At 34.9% G+C, this 17536-nt stretch overlaps 2 protein-coding genes across 6 annotated transcripts; one reads left to right on the forward strand and one right to left on the reverse strand.

Moving 5' to 3' along the window:
- Positions 1 to 1803: 1803 nt before the first annotated feature.
- Positions 1804 to 4395, forward strand: LOC107840468 (B-box zinc finger protein 20). Of its 2 annotated transcripts, XM_016684336.2 has the most exons (3): positions 1822 to 2358; positions 3080 to 3503; positions 3912 to 4395. In XM_016684336.2, the coding sequence occupies exons 1-3, from the start codon at positions 2173 to 2175 to the stop codon at positions 3929 to 3931; spliced, it is 630 nt and encodes a 209-aa protein (XP_016539822.1). In that variant the 5' UTR covers positions 1822 to 2172; the 3' UTR covers positions 3932 to 4395. The 2 variants fall into 2 exon arrangements, with proteins under 2 accessions (XP_016539821.1, XP_016539822.1); XM_016684335.2 differs by lacking the exon at positions 3912 to 4395 and having other exon boundaries at positions 1804 to 2358; positions 3080 to 3903.
- Positions 4396 to 4517: 122 nt separating this feature from the next.
- On the reverse strand, positions 4518 to 15766 carry LOC107840466 (kinesin-like protein KIN-7D, mitochondrial). 4 transcript variants are annotated; one of them, XM_016684333.2, is made up of 25 exons: positions 15164 to 15764; positions 14975 to 15072; positions 14727 to 14816; positions 14319 to 14371; positions 13953 to 14018; positions 13764 to 13817; positions 13323 to 13382; positions 12738 to 12816; positions 12570 to 12637; positions 12047 to 12103; positions 11854 to 11958; positions 11533 to 11637; positions 11255 to 11362; positions 11050 to 11181; positions 10737 to 10889; positions 10087 to 10266; positions 9556 to 9702; positions 8835 to 8957; positions 8697 to 8747; positions 8512 to 8559; positions 8248 to 8394; positions 6682 to 7428; positions 5146 to 5275; positions 4948 to 5064; positions 4518 to 4840 (listed from the first exon to the last, which is right to left on the reverse strand). In XM_016684333.2, exons 1-24 carry the CDS (start codon positions 15502 to 15504, stop codon positions 4982 to 4984), a joined length of 3225 nt encoding a protein of 1074 aa, XP_016539819.1. In that variant the 5' UTR covers positions 15505 to 15764; the 3' UTR covers positions 4518 to 4840; positions 4948 to 4981. The 4 variants fall into 4 exon arrangements, 3 of the variants coding, with proteins under 3 accessions (XP_016539819.1, XP_016539820.1, XP_047251136.1); XM_016684334.2 differs by having other exon boundaries at positions 8835 to 8954; positions 15164 to 15763; XR_007043815.1 differs by lacking the exons at positions 4518 to 4840; positions 4948 to 5064 and adding an exon at positions 6158 to 6247 and having other exon boundaries at positions 15164 to 15766.
- Positions 15767 to 17536: the final 1770 nt, after the last annotated feature.

The raw sequence follows: 17536 nt of genomic DNA on the forward strand, positions 1-17536 counted from the left end.
TGGGATCATATATACAGGGGTAAATAGCAAATACTACTATTATATTTGTAGTAGCTATGTTATCCATTTACCAGTTGACATTATTAGGATTTAACCCTAGTAAGATGTGAATTGAAAGAGTAGCTATCAAATTCAGCCAAACACCCACCCACTCCTTATTAATTTTTGCCAGAAAAACTAAAGTGAAAGCAACCGGCTTTGTTTGCCCATAAACTGACATATGCTTTGTTTGCCCATAAACTGACATACTTTAGCATTTACACATATTCCATGTCCCACTATGTACACTTATAAAGAGTAGCTCGATATATTAAACTCTCGCTGTATGTAGAGTACGTGAAAGATCAGATCACAAAGATATGTTGTTTACTTATATTTGAAATTTGGGTATACAAGTTATGTTCTTTTTTTAGATCGATTTACCTTTTACATGTTAGTAATGTTACGTTAAAGCTTGAGAGTTAGAGTGTCGATCGATCTTGAGGTGAAACCACCGTATGGCAAGGGGTTCATTCGAATTCTCTTCGATAGGAAATTATACTATTTATGAATAAATAAAATTATTTTTTATGTATATATGGTTAATGTTGACCCCCTTCGGTCAATTTGCGTGCTTTACTTCTTTCAATTATGAATTTAATTAGTAAAAGTTCTGACTCCGCCACTAGATAAAACAGTAAATGGGATAAAAACAACTTTTTCCTGTCCCATGCAGCAATGCCCCCATTTTCACGTATAAAGTAAAATGCTCTCCGATGGTTTTGTCCTTTTTTTTTTTTTTTTCAAAAAATAATAATAAATTTAATGGTAATGTTTGGATAAGTTGGTGTCCATTTTGACGGTTGACCAATTTATCATGTAATTATTGGAGTATTATTCAACGGTACATGCACAAGGTAATTCAATTGGTTTATCGAAATTTAGATAGATGAACAAAATATTTGTTTCATGGACAATGTGAATGAAATCATAAGAAAGTACTCTTGAATTAAAAGTGAATCTATACTGATCAACTTTTTAATCTTTATTTAAATGAATAGAAGATCGATTTGAGTGGTTAATTTTTTTTCAAGTGGTATATCAATTATTGAAAAAGAGATAACTAGTAAAAGAGTTCGCCTAATCAATAAGGAATCATATTTTGTAACTTTTTTTTTTTTCTAAAGAAATTATCTGAAAGCCTTCACCATTTGCTTCAAAAATCGCCTAGTAATTTATTCTAATTTCTGGTGTGATTTGAACTTTCATATTTTAGGGTTCTTTTTTTATTTTATTCATAATAATAATTAATGATGTCTCGGTACTTGTAGTTGTAAAGGTAAGACCGCAAACACATAATTTATTTTAATTTCAGATGCGATTTGAACTCTCATATTATAGTGTATTTTTCAGTTCTTTTTATTTTATTCATAATAATAATTAATGATGTCTCGGTACTTGAGTTGTAAAGGTAAGACCGTAAACACATAATTTATTTTAATTTCAGATGCGATTTGAACTCTCATATTATAGTGTATTTTTCAGTTCTTTTTATTTTATTCATAATAATAATGATCTTTCGGTATTTGTAAAGGTAAGACCTCAAACACATCACATTTCTTAGACTCTATTTGTGAAACGCACACCGAATATGTTGTTGTAGTTGGTATTCCTATGCTTTGCACATCTTAATTGATTCATAACTATATAATACTTCTATGTGTATATTATCCAGCAACTATAACTATTTTTAATCGAAATTAAATTTCTAGGTAGGTCCATGAAAAAGAAACTCCTTAAATTTTTTTAAATTTCTTCTGGAATATAATTGAACCATTGAGTGCTGAGTGGGAAAGCCCTTTTTAAGTAATTAAAAAATAGGGCAGCTTCAATAGCCAACTTGTTTGCTTCTTTTGTCTTTACATTTATTTGGACAAAAGAAGCCATTGTCTATTCTTTCCAGAGCTTTCTGTTTAGTTAACAGCCAGTGAAACAGATTTAAATACTTTCTGAAACTCCTCAGAGAGACTCACAACTACACAACTTTTATGTGCCCATAATCTTTTTGTCTTTTTCCCAAATTTACTCCCTTCTATTGTAAGTTTCTAACTGTATATATATCTATTTAGGCAAACCGTACAATTAATTATTAAAGAGAAAAACAAAAGAAGGAAGAATTAAGGAAAGAAAAAAATGAAGATTCAATGTGATGTTTGTGATAAAGAAGAGGCATCAGTTTATTGTACAGCTGATGAAGCCACACTTTGTCAAAGATGTGACTATCAAGTGCACCGTGCCAATAAGTTGGCTAGCAAACACCTTCGTTTTTCTCTTGTTCATCCTTCTTTCAAAGACTCACCTCTTTGTGACATCTGCCAGGTAAAAACTTTTTTACACAATCCATAAATACACTTTTGTTCCCTCAATTATATATTGATAAATTTTGGATGGATTTGATATTTGTGATATTTCTTGAGCCGAGGATCTCTCAGAAACAACCTCTCTATCTTCTCATGAAGGTGATAGATTAAGGTTTGCATACACTCTATCCTGCGTAAACCCTACTTGCGGGAGAACATTGGATGTGTTATTGTTGATATTTGTGATATAGTTAATTAAAATGTACATTTCGAGTCCCATATATTCATATAAACTAAGCATGTTTTTTTTTTTTTTTTTGGTCAGAAAGGCTTTTATCTATGTAATAAAAAGTTCTATGGGAACAGTAACTGTGGCATAGCCACTACAGAAGAGCTCGTCTAGCTAGGCTAGTAGGAATATGTACAAGTGGAGTAAAAATACACATTTAACATAATAATAAGATAATTAAATGATTTAATATTCAATAGTAAATTATTAAATTCATGAAGATTGAAGGATCAAAAGTGCTCATTGTGACTAGTTGAAAGTTAATTAAATATAGTTAGCCAGATATTACCAGGAATAAAATCATAATTCAAGATCACTGAGGGGTCGTTTGGTTCAAAATCATATTATTCTAATAACCACGATTACCTATCTCACCCTCTGTGTACAGTATATTGAAATTATACTACTAGTTCTTTTTACTTATTGTATTGGTGTAATTTTTATTTTTCAGGAAAGAAGAGCATTGCTATTTTGTAAAGAAGATAGAGCAATTCTTTGCAAAGAATGTGACTTGCCTATACATAGAGCAAATGAACATACACAGAAACACAATAGGTTTCTTCTAACAGGAGTTCAGCTCTCTTCTGCTGTACTTGCTAATTATAATAATAACCAAACTTCGTCGTCGTCAATGTCCCCAACTGGATCTGAAGCAAGTAATGCTGGTACTAATAATCTTAAAGCACGTAGTGGTAATTCTGGGATGAAGAGTAATTCTATTTCGACTACTGATCAATCAACACCTGGTTATTTTCAAGTTGATTGTATTCAAGAGGGTTCTGTTTCAACTGGTAGCATATCGGAGTATTTGATTGAGACTCTACCTGGTTGGCACGTTGAAGATTTACTTCAATATCCATGTTCTTCTCAGTACGGTAAAGATTTAACTTTATATTCACTGACAATAACGATTGCGACACCTTTTGCAAAGCAATGTCGTTCGACGTTGCTTTGCAATACCCTCTTGTTGTATTTATGTAAAAACAATAGAACAGAAGACAACAACATAGTCCTAGACGAAAAGAACTCGGAGGAAATGATCTCTTATGACCATTTGCTAGTTGAATAGAAGAAAACTACATTTACATATATCTCTTGTGTAAAAATTTTACACCAATACAATTTAACGTGTTGTATAAGGTTACTAGTTATATTTGTAAGGTTAGTAATTCACTTATTGAGTAGGCTAAGAATATATAGTTTGGAAAAAAATTATATAGCATCAAGTTTCTCTTATATATATGTTCAGAGGCTGCAACTAAAATGCTGCTGTTTGATTGCAGATTTTTCATCAGCAGTTTAGTTTTTCCCACTACAATAAGTGGGGATACCTATAACATCAAATGGAGTACCTGTTTCTCAGATCAACGCTCCATATCTGCCAAGCAACTTATAAGACAGACTTGGCAATACTAAAGGGCATAATAATATCTTTGAGATATAAGAAAACAGAGTTATAACAAGCTGCCATCTGACCTTTTCTTTTGGTTACTAATTTTGACCAGTTACTTGGTTTTTGAACATGTAATACATGTTATAAGTTAAAGCCCCACTGCTCTTTTATTTTTATTTTTTTTGCAAGTCAAATCAGTTCGACTTGTTAAAATCTGTTAATCTGACAGGGAATGGGTTTTACCAGCTTTGACTGGGGTACTCTGGCTTTTGCTTTGTGGAGCCAATTTTTTTGTAATGCCAGTGGGATGGCCTTGTGTCTATTACCCCACTTTGATTATTGAATATGGTATTCCTATTTGTTCCAATTATTCATGGCCAAATCAATTATTTATGGGAGATTGATGCAAAGATTATATGCATCGTTTTTCGATTGTATAGAATTGACGTTAGAACGACCAAGAAACCACAAAAAATATACCACGTGGAATATCAAATAAGATGTGAAGCCAAAGAGATCACGATTATAAATCCAATGATGTACAAGCTCAAAATTTTTTACTTACACGACAACATTGTCGTTGCTGTTGCGTTCTATATACTACAGCTCAAGTTCAAGGAGATAAAACTGTTCCAGCAGCAACTCTGTTAAAATTTACCAATTCGACTTTGTTTCCTTTGTCCCCAGAGTCTTTCTTAATTTACAGTTAATTGGTGGACAAGTGGGGAAAAAGGTATACCATTTTGACATTACATACAGTTGAACCATCTAAAGAAGTGTCATGAGAAAGCGAGTTTCACCAGAGCGAAGAGAACCCTCCTACAAAGAGAGGGAGAAAAGTAAGCACCATGTTGCAAGTTGACTTGAGAAATTATGCGTAATTGTAAAATAATAGTATGAGAATTAATGATGAAATGACTACCAACCTTTCACCATCGCCGAAGAACTTGAAATTGTGTATCAAGTAAAAACAAAAATCCTATCTGCAATTTCAGTTCGACAGATTGGACACTCGGCACAGGCAAGGGAACAAGATTTACACACTGCAAATTAAGACGACATTAGATAGATCCCGTACACCAAGGGAGCAATAACCCGAGCACATAATCAGAAAGTTGACTTACAGCAAAAATGTCGGCAAGGAAGAAGCATTGCAGAAGTTGGTGATTCGAAACAGACTTTACATACATGTGAATTTGCATCTGCATTCCCCACATACGTGTGATCCTTTTCCTTCATCTCTGGCATACTAGCCTGGTGGCGCACACACGCAAACTATCTTTAATATTTCACACTATATTTTGAGTCATCAAGGAACCTAAAGAAACAACAGTTGTTATTAGCAGCTTCTACCTATGCAAAAACCCAAGCACTGACATGTATTCCGTTACCCATGTGATATCATATTTCCCATTTTAGGTTTCATCTCAAAATGTTCGACACAATTTATCTGATAATAGTACACTACCAAGTCAAATTCTTCTACGAATTCAGAAGTTTAAAAATGTTCTCTTAGAGCTAAAACCGTCAGTTCAACATTTTCTTCCATTACTACTATTAATTACTCCCTCCATCCCAAAATAGATGTCACTTTAGCTCATCACGCCCGTCAAGAAAAGTAATAAATAGAAGGCATAGTTTTACTAAATTACCCCAATTTATTAGATATTTCTTGAGAAATGAGCAACTATTAGAAGAAACAGTTCTTTAATACAAGGGTATAGTTGGAAAAACATACGAATTCTTGTCTTGAATTCCTAAGGTGACACTTGTTACTGGGATAAACTTTCTTTGCTAAACCGATACTTGTTTTGGGACGGAGGAAGCATTATCCTAGTTACAAAAAGTATAGAATGAAATAGACTCCAAAGATTGACAAGAAGCAGCAAATAAAAAGCCTGATACTGAGGTTCCTAGTAATGATTTGTTGAAACATTTCAGCAGCACTAAAAGCAAAGCATTATCTATGCAAGAAGAGCCACATGGAACGAAAAATTACTGAGACTAAATCTATGACTAAATTAATGATTCCTGTTTTTCAATTTATGACACTGTTTATATTTTGAGATGCATCAAAATGTTTGAAACAATTCAATTTCTACACAACTTTCAAGAATGAAAATTCATCGCACTAACCACATTTGAAACTTTGATGCAATATCTTCCACTGAGTCAACTTTTCAACCATTACTTTAATATTTTCTTCTGTTATCACTAAAATCACACCTAAGTCAAATCAACAACTTAAACGCCATCATAAGATAAATCCGAGATATAAAATGGGACAGTTGGAATAAGTAAATGTATATTAAATCCCATGACTAGCAGATGTTGGACACATATCCTCCCCACCCCTATGGTGTGCTACTAAAAATCTAACAACCTTCCTATCTTCCAAAGAGCTTGCATATCTTACTGGATCCAAAGAATATCTCGCACTTGTTTTACAACTGAATAGACAAAAATGACCACAGAGAGGGAAAAAGTAAAATAAAGCTTATCTAGCCTCCTTATGGTGTGCGATGCTCAAACACAAGGAAATTAACTAGCTTTAGGAAGTATACAGAGCTTCAACTCAGAAAAATACAAGGAAACACCTAACACATACATGTACACTAGATGCAAGTGCTAAGTGGCAAGAAAAGGATAATCATAATTACCTTTGAGCAGGCAACAAGAGGGTCTTCCTTCAGAATTGCATCAACTGCAGTTGCATGATCCTCGGACTGTCCATCATCGAGGATGGGGTTATTGTACTCGCTATCACACATTTCTGGATCATTCATATTGTCTCCTCCGACATTCTGCCTTTCTGTTGCTGTCTTAACATCTTGCATGGCACCATTCTTTCTCCTTAGCTGAGCAACAAGCACCCACATATTTGCTAAATCATTCTCCAAAGCTGCCTCCCTTTTCTTTCCCTCTTCAACCTTTTTCCGGTACTCATCTTCCAGTATTTCCTTCTCAACCAAGGTAGCTTCCAGAGCTGCCTCACGTTGTTTTCTTGCCAGCAACTCTGCTTTCAAATCTTCAGTATCTAGATCCCATGTGCCAAATCCATCTCGAACAACTCCAGGAACTTCACTTTCTCGGTCAGAAACCCGACCTCTACGTCCTTGCCATAGGTTTTCACCATGCTTTCGGTGGCGAACATTACCATTTTGTGCAATGGAACTCCTAGAATTTATTGCCTGTCGAGCAGCCAATAACTCTTTCTCGAGTTTTGAATTCTGTATCGATAGCTTTGTCACTTCACCAGCTAGATTTTTAAGTTCAACTGCCGCAGCAGATGCTAATTCTTTTGCATATGAGGCTTCTTCAGACAATTTCTGGTTCTGTAATCGCAATCCACTGCTCTCCTCTATACTCTGAACAAGTTCCAACTTCAACTTACCATTCTCAATATCCTGCTCAAGCAACAAAATTATCAGAACCATGCTATGCACACATTTAAAGAAAATACAGTGGAGTTAAAGCGTCTGTATTAACAAGAAAGCTAAATAGGCAGATTTAGAGAGATCTAGCCCTTTAATAGCTGTAGATATCACACCAACAGAAGATTTAAAGACTCTAATGTAAAATTGCCGATTTATGCTCGCCTTTCATGTAGGTAAAGCAATTAGTATAACATAGAAAGACTAAACCTAGAGAATCTGAATGAGCAAACTGGCCATGTGTCTAGGTTCCATCATGTAGAGAGACTTAATACAAAACCAAATTGACATGGAACAGTTATGGATATTAAGACAGAATGTTACATCACCAGGCTCGGTATGTTCATACAGAACAGAACAAGTGAGAGACTAAGCATCTCAGATGATTTAAATTCCTTACTTAAAAATTCCTGAACAATTCATTCATAAAAACATATCATCAGGCATCCTCTTTAATGCATTTGCAAGTGTTACCAATGAGCTCCTTTCTTTTGCTTTCTTCAGGTTTTCTATAAAGGAAGTTATAGAAACATTTCTATAGGTCGTAGAGTTTGAATATGCGTCATAGACTTATGAGGCACTAAGGCTTCATATGATTCCTCTACTTCGCATCTCTTAGTCAGTTAATTAAATGTGATATGCTCCAGCCAAATCCCACCCCTGCAGGAGACCCATCCTCATAAAAATAAAATAAGAAACAAACGAAGCCATGCACTGCAAGAATTTACACAAGGACCAATCCAAAAGACAAACAGGGACGCATTTTATCGTGGGCTGAAGGATATAAATCACCTGCAACTGGATTTTCTTTTCAAAGTCGTCAATATACTTGTCTGATAGACCCTGTTCTGATGAGGGGTATAACTTTTCCAACTTCACTGCGGCTAGCTGCTGCTCAAGATTACTAATAGTTTCCCGCAGTTCCTTGTTCTCTAAACACTGAAACAACAAAAGGTGACAGCCTCATTAAGACTGAACATTATCCACTGGCAGGCAAACAACAATAAGGTGACTATCAATTGATTAGCAACAAAGAAAAATTATGGTGTTTTTCACCTTGTTCTGCAGCTCTTCCTGGAGAATCCGATTGTCTGCTGATTTTATCTGCATTCAAAAGTCAAGTTCTAAACAACTACGTCTAATAGATGTTCTGTAATATGTGACAGAAAAGAAAATTCCTTAGATTTGATTTTAAAATAATTAAATTGGCGCAGGAAAGGAAGGCCAGACCCAGTTACTACCTCAAGCTCAAATCCAGTTTCGCTACATTGTGTCATCAGCTTCATCAAAGTCTGACAAAAGACAGAACTATGAGACAAACAAAAATCACCATAAAAGAGAAAACCAATGAGGTTGACAAAGAAATAATGTGACATCACCTGCTGCATTTCAACTAAAGATGCACTGCTGATTGATACTTCACCACTTTCTACAATGCGCTGTTCTAAGATCCTCATTTGCTCTCTCTTTAGTTCTATGTCACGCTCTAAACTTTGAATCTGCTTCAAGTTTAGGCATACGGTGGGTAAAGATCTTAAAAACAGGTGACAGCTATGTACGCAAGAACAAACAATAAGTTGTTTTCATGAAAATCAAACAGATGCAGTAGCCTAACAATAAAACATACACATTCATCGAGGATTAACATGTCTAGGGATTTTTGAGGATAAGAAACCACTGAAGATGTCGAAGTGAATCAAGTTTCACAAGCTAGTAAATATACCAACACAATGCCATTTTACAAGGAAACATCAAATACAATTTAATTGTAATTTCAAACAATATATATCTAAATGGGTACAAATTTGAAAGAAGATTGTTGACTGCAAACTATAGCAGCAGAATATTAAAGAGAAACCCAATATGTGGCTTTAGCAGCCATACACGCATCATTGTATTATTAACCATCCTCTGGTGAAGAAGGATTCAGTCCAACAACAAACCCATTGTAATCCCACAAGTGGGGTCCGGGGAGGGTAGAGTATATGCAGACCTTGGCCCCACCTTTGCGGAGGTAGAGAGGCGGTTTCTGATAGACATCATATTTTTAACCTGCATATGTATGAAGGATTCAACACACAAATAAAAAACAAAGCTTACTTCAGTACGAGTTTTTGAATTCTCAGGATCATTCACAGACTGCTCTATCATTCGTTTCAATGTACTCATACTAAGTGCAATCTCTCCAGCAAGCATCTTGACTTGCTCAACTAGGAGGTCCATCTGATCTGACAATGAAACCGCTCCCTATGTTCAACCAGAAAGACAAAAAATATTAAAAGTTGAAGGAATTACCATTTGACATGAAATGGAAAATACATATTACATAAAAAGTAGTCATTCGAAAGAAAAAATACTAATGGAAAAGACTAGATGTGAAAGAAAAGTAATAACTTCTCAATTGAGTCAATCCTAAGACAACTTGGGAAGATGCTCCAATGTAAGTATCAAAGAAAGTTTGAAAATTCAATACTTGAAACTAACATATAAATATCAAAAATTCAAACTCCATGCAAGGGCAAGGACCTTAGCAAGCTATCAGAGTAAACATTAAACTACACGTGGATCGAAATATAACTTTAAATTAAGAAGTCTCCTCCTTTAGAAGGTCTTAAGAAGGAGGAAACATACAATGGAAAGCTTTGAACCATTGACAATTTCACCAGCCTGAGTTGAGTCGATAATCACACTGCCAGCTTGGGAGATATCATCATTCAACTTGCTAGAAGATCTTCCGTGTTTGAAATCAGAAGTCTCTGATGAAGCATCTCTTTGGTTCTTGCTGTCTATGGGCATAAAACCGTTCAATTTCTGGTGCAAAGGGTGAAAAATAAAAAAGATTAAGTTAGGAAATAGATCTTATAATTGAAGGTGAAAATAAAAGATCAATCTCGAAAGATGATTCCATATCTATATATGCGTATACGCCAGACCCCACTTGCGGGACTACATAGGGTATGCTGTTGTTGTTTTTGTTGCTTAGGATACATGCCAGAAAATTGCATACAAATAGTAATAGAATGCAACAGAAACAACAAAAACTTAATTTATATACATGATATAAATAAATTCCCTATATAGATGATATGAAGAGCAGTTCTAATAAATAAACATATCCAGCACTGCGCAAAGCAACTTAAAGGAGTAGAAAAAAGTATTGCAAATATCAAACACATCTGATGTGCCTAAAATCCAAATTCAGAAATGATCACCTAGAGTTCTAGTGGGAAAATAATGGGAAATAGAAACAGAACTCAAGATAAATAGAGAGGGCAGTTTACATCATCTTCAGAAGAAAACCGACTCCCAGGAATTGAATTCTTTGAAGAAACAAGGATCAGTTTAGTTAGCTTCTGTATCCGGCTCAGTAGAGCAGCCTTGGCATCCTCCTCCTCTTCCAACCTTGACTGCATCTTCACTTGTCCCTCTTCCAACTGTGAAAAGATTGTTAATAAACAACATAACACATCCAATTACAAAGGTATTTTGGGGATGTTAATGGTTTTAGCTCATGCATCAAAAGTCTCTCGTCTATCTTAAACTCTGTGCTGAGACAAATACCGTCATATAAAGTTAAACGGACAGAGTACACACCTGTTGTTTCAAGGTTATAAGTTCTTCATGATTGACTCCTACAAGCATTCCCCTTCTTAGCTGATCAAGCTCTTGCTTGAGAGAAGATATCTCGTTCTGATATTTCTTGATCAGCGATTTCTCATCAATAATCTGAAAGCAAGATAATCAGTATTCAGCCTTCAATACAGCAATTCCATAAAAATGAAAATTCAGATAAGCAAACCTTGTTGCGAGATGCATAAATCTCGACACGCTTAGCCCTGCTTGCAAACTTTAACGTGTTATGCGTTTCTTCCATATTGCTTGAAGCAGGAGTAACAGTGCATATAAGCTACAATCAAGAAAGGAGCAGGAAATTAGTCATCTCTTCAATGCACTTCATGCCAAGTAGCATCAGATAAGAAGTGTCTAATAAAAGACACCAAAGGCTAAGAGGATAGAGTAGCAGTTTCATAAGGAAAATAGAATGGAAATGCACGACATGTGCTTAATTGCACTCACAGAAACATGTCCACGCCCACTAAGTGAAGATTGTAGCAGGCGAGTAAGTTTAGAATCTCGATACGGAACATGAGATGCCTTCCCTTCACTTAATTTTCCAATGACCTTAACACATGAGAAAAGAATTAACGTATCAAATTGAAATAAATCCAGAAGTAGAACTTCATATAACCCTCAACAAGCTCAAGAAAGAACCTAGGTACTGATTAATAATATCGGTAGGTAAGGAGAAGTCAATTAAGAACACTGACAAATATCATCATGAAATTTTTATGGGAAACCTACATAAGATCTGTCAACAATTATTGGTTAAGTACTTACAGTTCCAAGAGTCAGGAGACTTTTGTTTATGTATGATCCTTCTTTTCTTCGTAACCCAGTAGTTTCAGTTTTAGAGCTCTCAGATCCAGCTAGATCAATCAAGTTCTGTGGGACAAAACAAATTAGTATTAGATGTTCACATTCAACAGTTAGTATTTTCAATGCAGAACAACTAGTGCCAGAAACACCATACAAGCTGTGAGAAGATCACTCCATCATATTCATCGCCGTGGGCACTACTTTCAATCATCTGCATAATGTGTAATGAAAGGAATAACAATCAGACCTGACTAGTAAAAAACAATCACCAGTGACCAGTAGTAAGAACTTAAACTACACGGAGTAGGACTTTATGAATCAGAAATTAGCCACAACCCATTCAACGAAACACAACAAAGCCATTCCAGCTATAATAAACTATTAAGAGTATCAATATTCTCAACAAAAATCCTCAAGGCACTTGAGTGCTCTAAAATGTCGCAATTGTTTCCAGAAGACCTCTTAAACATCGAGAAACAGCAACAGTAACTTCTTAAAAACTTGTGTTCAAACTCAACAACTTGAATACCGAAACATTTAAGTCTTTAGCTGACCAAAAAACTGATGTTTAATGCTGGCTGAGAGGTTTAAACTCGCACTCACTTATGTGCACAAGATAAGCAGAATTTCAGATCAAATAAAGAAATGTAGCAGAGTGAACATCCTGATCTACTAACCAAGGTGAATATTGTGTGACTGCGGCTACTAAACAGATTGAAATTATTTGAACCAACGTGGCGGTGCTCTGCACAAGTAAGAGTGTAATCAGCATCAGGATCCACAAAGCCTTGCCTATGAATAGATGTGATTACCGGACAAAGAACAAGAACAGATCCAACAATTACCTTCCCCAGCAGCAATAAACGAAAGAGCATGCCCAGGTGACAAAACAACTTCCTCCTTTATACCTTCAACGTAAGTACCCTGCAGAATTGCAAGAATCAAGAATTAAAGAATCAAGAACCATACAGCAGCATTACAATCATGAACTACGATAGAGAAGCATGAATATCTATTTTCTAGTAGAACAACTACAGGCTAAAAGCACCACCTGCAGCTGCTGGTAGGTAATGATTGGTTTTTGATACTTCAGGTGACCAAAATGCTAGATTTTGTTTATTTCTTGGTAAATGTCAGGAATTAAATAGGTGTTAATATGTTTAGTTATATTTTTCCTGATAAATTCAAGACACGAGCATGGGGTAACATGTTGGAAACATTTATTCTTATCTGATTATTTTCAAAATATACTGAAATGCTTCTGCATAACCCATAGGAACACCCGCTATTCTTCGATTCCTCTCTTAAAAACAATACACTTGTTTATCAACAAAAATATAGAAAAAACGATACAAAATATCAGAAGCATAAGTTCGGGAGAAATGAAATTTAAATTTCAAGAAGCAGCTTATGTTCTATTGAATAACAACCTGGGAGTCTTCCCTAACACGCAAATTCTGTCCCGTTGGATCCAGCAAGTCGTTGATAACCTGATACCGTGAACAAGAAAAGCACTCATATGATATCTATCCAGAAATAATATAATATTTTAACACGGATGGGACAACAAGTGCCTAAAGAGAGATGCTCATGAATTTAGAAGAAATCGGGAAGTGTTGAAGACTTGAAGCAACAAGTGCAGAAGGCGAGATGCTAAATCTACTACAAATTTTCCTCATTGGGAGTTGTTTTATGTTGCAGCTATGATGAATCACATTTCACGAGAGCTCAGAATATGAATATATATACAACCTCTGCGACAAAGATGCTTTTATATGCATGAGCATCTGGTAAAAGACATAGTTATTAATCTTTCTAGTCATGCGAGCCTGTCCTCATAAATGAAACATCTGCTGATATCCACTACTAACCTCATTATAGATTTCAAGATATGATACACGAAGTAAGAATTCACATCCAGGAGTCTGCAAGGCAGATTTCAATAATTAGCAACAATAAAAGATAATGGTGCTAAACGAAAGGGGCTATAGAGCTCTAGAGTGTCATATTAGAGAGGTACATTGTCAAAATGAGGATCAGTTAGACGTAAGCTCACTTACATCTTGAATAATGCTAAAAACATCCCTTATTGCAAGCGGAATTATACCTGGAGCATTTTGATCCCCCTGTGGAAACAAAAATCTAACATTAAGATAGCGAAAGCTTTGTTGCTGTTCGAAGGTTTGGGGGAGTGAAAAATAAACAAAATTCAAATAGAAGGCAAATTGATAAATAAAAACTTTAACCAACAAATTGACTACATATCAATAAAAATATGAAGATAATACAGTACCCTTAAACTGAAAGCTTTTCAGTTGCTAGCAATTACATACTTCTAAACAGTTCGGTGGGGATGTAACAGAAGCATCAGAAGCGCTTTCCTCATTCAAGGCAAAAAGAAGATTGCACAATGGAATTTAACTTACATGCATAGTGTGTGTCTTTCCACTACTTGTAACACCATAAGCAAATACTGTGCCTGCATACACAGCAGGCCTAACATCAAATGACAAAAGCTAAGTATCAACTTAATTATTTTGCTAATGCAACTTGTGATGCATAAACGATAATAGTTCAGCTCAATATGACAGTCTTTAGATGGTCTCAAGCACCTAATTCAGGTCACGACATTGGAAGGACATACAACGAAATCAACATTCAACTAATGTCAATATATTGGAATGCAAACCAACACTTCGCGCTAATTAACTTTAACTGCGCACGGCCTTTAAACTCATATTAAGTATGAAAATTTTATAATGCCATTAAAGTCCGTCTATCCCCAAAAATGCAACTATTCTATGTAGTGATACAAGTAGCAGCAAGTATGATACCGTTTATTCCCTCCATCGCAGCCTTTACCACAGGTCGAGCAGCAACTTCATAAACCTCCTGTGTACATGTATCAGGTCCAAAAACTCTATCTACCAATCATCCAAGCAAACATATTAATCCACTATTATATTAAAAGCAATTTTTAGTACAAAGCAACAATTAACAAAATAAATATCAAACTCTTCACAAATAGAATGTACAAACCAAAACCAGCAGAATCAGAAACTGGAATTGACTAGAATAGTACCAAATGCAAAAGCTGTAGCAGCATTATACTCGTTCCGTACAGTTTTATCACCGTCAGGAGACCACGCAATTTCATCGCCCTTGTGGTATTCCCGTTCACTGCCACCACAAATACCAAATTTCCTAGCTCAAATCCTAGCATAAAAAACTAAATTCCTCCAATCCAAATTCAAGCAGATCTAACGTTTACCTCAATGGACGAAACCTAACAGTGACCAAAATACTCTCTCCTGCTCTAGACACATCAACTGGCTCAGTAATTAACTCATCTGTTGACTGATAACTCACCGGCGTCCGATCTCCATAACCTCGTGAAAAGTCCGAATTGCTCCGGTTCCGACTAGGATTCGCCGATTTGGAGCTCACACCAGTTCCAGAGCCAAAAAACGACGTCGCTGTAGACGAACTGGATCGAGGCATAAGCCTACCGTTCATGAATGACGATGAAGACGAAGTAGACGAGTACGGACTCGACGGCTTACGATGGTTAAATGGTGAAATACTCCTCCCTCTCGAAGAAGAACTCGCCATTGACCTCAACTCAACCGAAAATGGTAACACAAAGAGCAGTTCGGTGCACGAAAGCTCCCGCTGTACTCGGGCAATGTGAAAAATTTGGTGACAAAAAAAATATAGAATGCTTGTAGTTCACACTTTATAGCAAATAGGAATGGCAGAGAGAAAGGGAGAGGGAAGTTGTGAAAGGGGAAACGTGTGAGTTGGGAAGGTGAGAAAAGTGAGAAGAGAATCTATGGAGAGGCGTTTGAATTTTATGAATTTGATTTTTTCAAATAAATAAAATATTGTATTTTGGTTGGAAATATTTGGAGGGGCGTGGGTGGGTTGGTGTGACGTGGAGATGGGAGGTGGCTCTGGCTACGGAGTGGTGGAGGAGGTTTTTATTTGAAAAACTGATTATAAATTATAATATGGAAATGAGCGGGAATAATCATGATTATAATATACCCACGGATAGAAGATTTTAAGCTTATAGATTTTCAATAAAATAAATAATATACGAAAAGAAGTTAATAATGGTCGTTTCAAGGAAATTTGAAACTCGAATATAGCATATGAGACACTTTTTCAAATCCCTTTTGAACTATTGAGCTAGCTAACGACTTTGGAATGGCTCACTTATAATAATTATATATTTAATATAGTTTTAATATAATTACAAGATATACAAAAATGCTTAGGGATTTCCGAGAATCCCCTCCTCCAATGCTAGAACCGCCCTTGAATTAATATAGTACTCTTGGCGTACTAAAATATTTGTCACGTTTTGTTATTGATAGTTAATTTGATTAATTTTAAAATTTAAATTAGATTAATTATATAAGTCGAAATTAATATTTAAATATTTAAAAATTATATAAAAAATACTATAAACAGAATTTTTTCACACGTCAATTTATAAAAAATACATGTCGCTATATTATTTAAAATTAATATAATTTGACTCTTCAAAAATGATACCTACAAGGTAGTGAAGTATTTTAAGACATTCGTGTTAATTAGTGGCTTTAGAACGAGTTAGCTCATTTACTACAAGTGGAACATTTATTAGTAGCCATTTAAGTAGATCTTTGCACATGATTTGGTTGAAAAATAAAAATTAATTACGTACTTAAAATTTAATTGAAATAGGATATTTGGAATTTAATATGTGTTTAATTACATTTGTTAATGTTAGCTTTCACCTTTCAATAATGGCAGTTGCTTCAATTTGTTGCAATGTGGATATGATTTAGGTGAGAAATGTTGTTCATTTAATACCATCACGAAACTGTTCTTCATCATTTTTTTTTTCTTTTAAAACAATTGAGTTCAAACATGAAATGCGATTAAACTTTAAATATTGTATTCTAGAAAGTTTGAGTCAATATTGTCTCACTTACATATCAAACGAGGGATATTAATAAGGAGTAGTAGGGGGTTGGTTATGTTAATTTTAAAAAAAACATTGGCAGTAATAGTACTTTGTCCTGCAATTTTTATTATTAATTGGTGTGAGGCACAAGCGATAAGTAGTTTCGAGATAAAATGAAAGATTATTTTATCCCATGTTTGGTTGGAGGTATTTATTAATATCGAATAAATTATCCATGTGGATGGTGGGATAAGTTATCCCGAGTAACCTCTGATAACTAATCCCGAGATTAATTATCCTGGATAACTATTTTTCAACCAAAAAACCTAGTTGTTTCTTATGTTTCAGTTATCACATTAATTAGTTGTTGCTATTACCATTATTTTTAGAATGCTATATAATATTTTTCTCGATTATATGTTACGGCCTTTTTAATTTTGTATAATTTTCCTTTTTAAATTGCCTTTGATATGTATTACTTGAGAGATTTTTTCCAAAATAATTTACATTTATAAAGCAAGGTAACACTCTACCTTCTTCACTTCACTTGTAGAATTAGACTGATATATTATTATTGTTGCAGTAACTGTTTCCCTGAATTTTACAATATGTTTTTTTTACCAATACATAAATTGGTACATTCTTGTAGAAGACTGAATAATCTTGGAAAAGGAGTGGAAGATACACTAC

The sequence above is a fragment of the Capsicum annuum genome, chromosome 8 (genome assembly GCF_002878395.1).
Source record: "Capsicum annuum cultivar UCD-10X-F1 chromosome 8, UCD10Xv1.1, whole genome shotgun sequence".
Taxonomy (NCBI): domain Eukaryota; kingdom Viridiplantae; phylum Streptophyta; class Magnoliopsida; order Solanales; family Solanaceae; genus Capsicum; species Capsicum annuum.

Bases quoted from the DNA above. Each gene is read 5' to 3' on its own strand.
- LOC107840468 (XM_016684335.2), top strand. From the start codon at position 2,173: ATGAAGATTCAATGTGATGTTTGTGATAAAGAAGAGGCATCAGTTTAT. The intron at 2,359-3,079 runs GTAAAAACTTTT...TTTATTTTTCAG, and splicing joins CTCTTTGTGACATCTGCCAG to GAAAGAAGAGCATTGCTATT.
- LOC107840466 (XM_016684333.2), bottom strand. From the start codon at position 15,504: ATGGCGAGTTCTTCTTCGAGAGGGAGGAGTATTTCACCATTTAACCAT. The intron at 14,372-14,726 runs GTATCATACTTG...CTGTGTATGCAG, and splicing joins TGCGATGGAGGGAATAAACG to GCACAGTATTTGCTTATGGT. The intron at 10,267-10,736 runs GTAAACTGCCCT...CCTTTGCACCAG, and splicing joins GGTTTTCTTCTGAAGATGAT to AAATTGAACGGTTTTATGCC.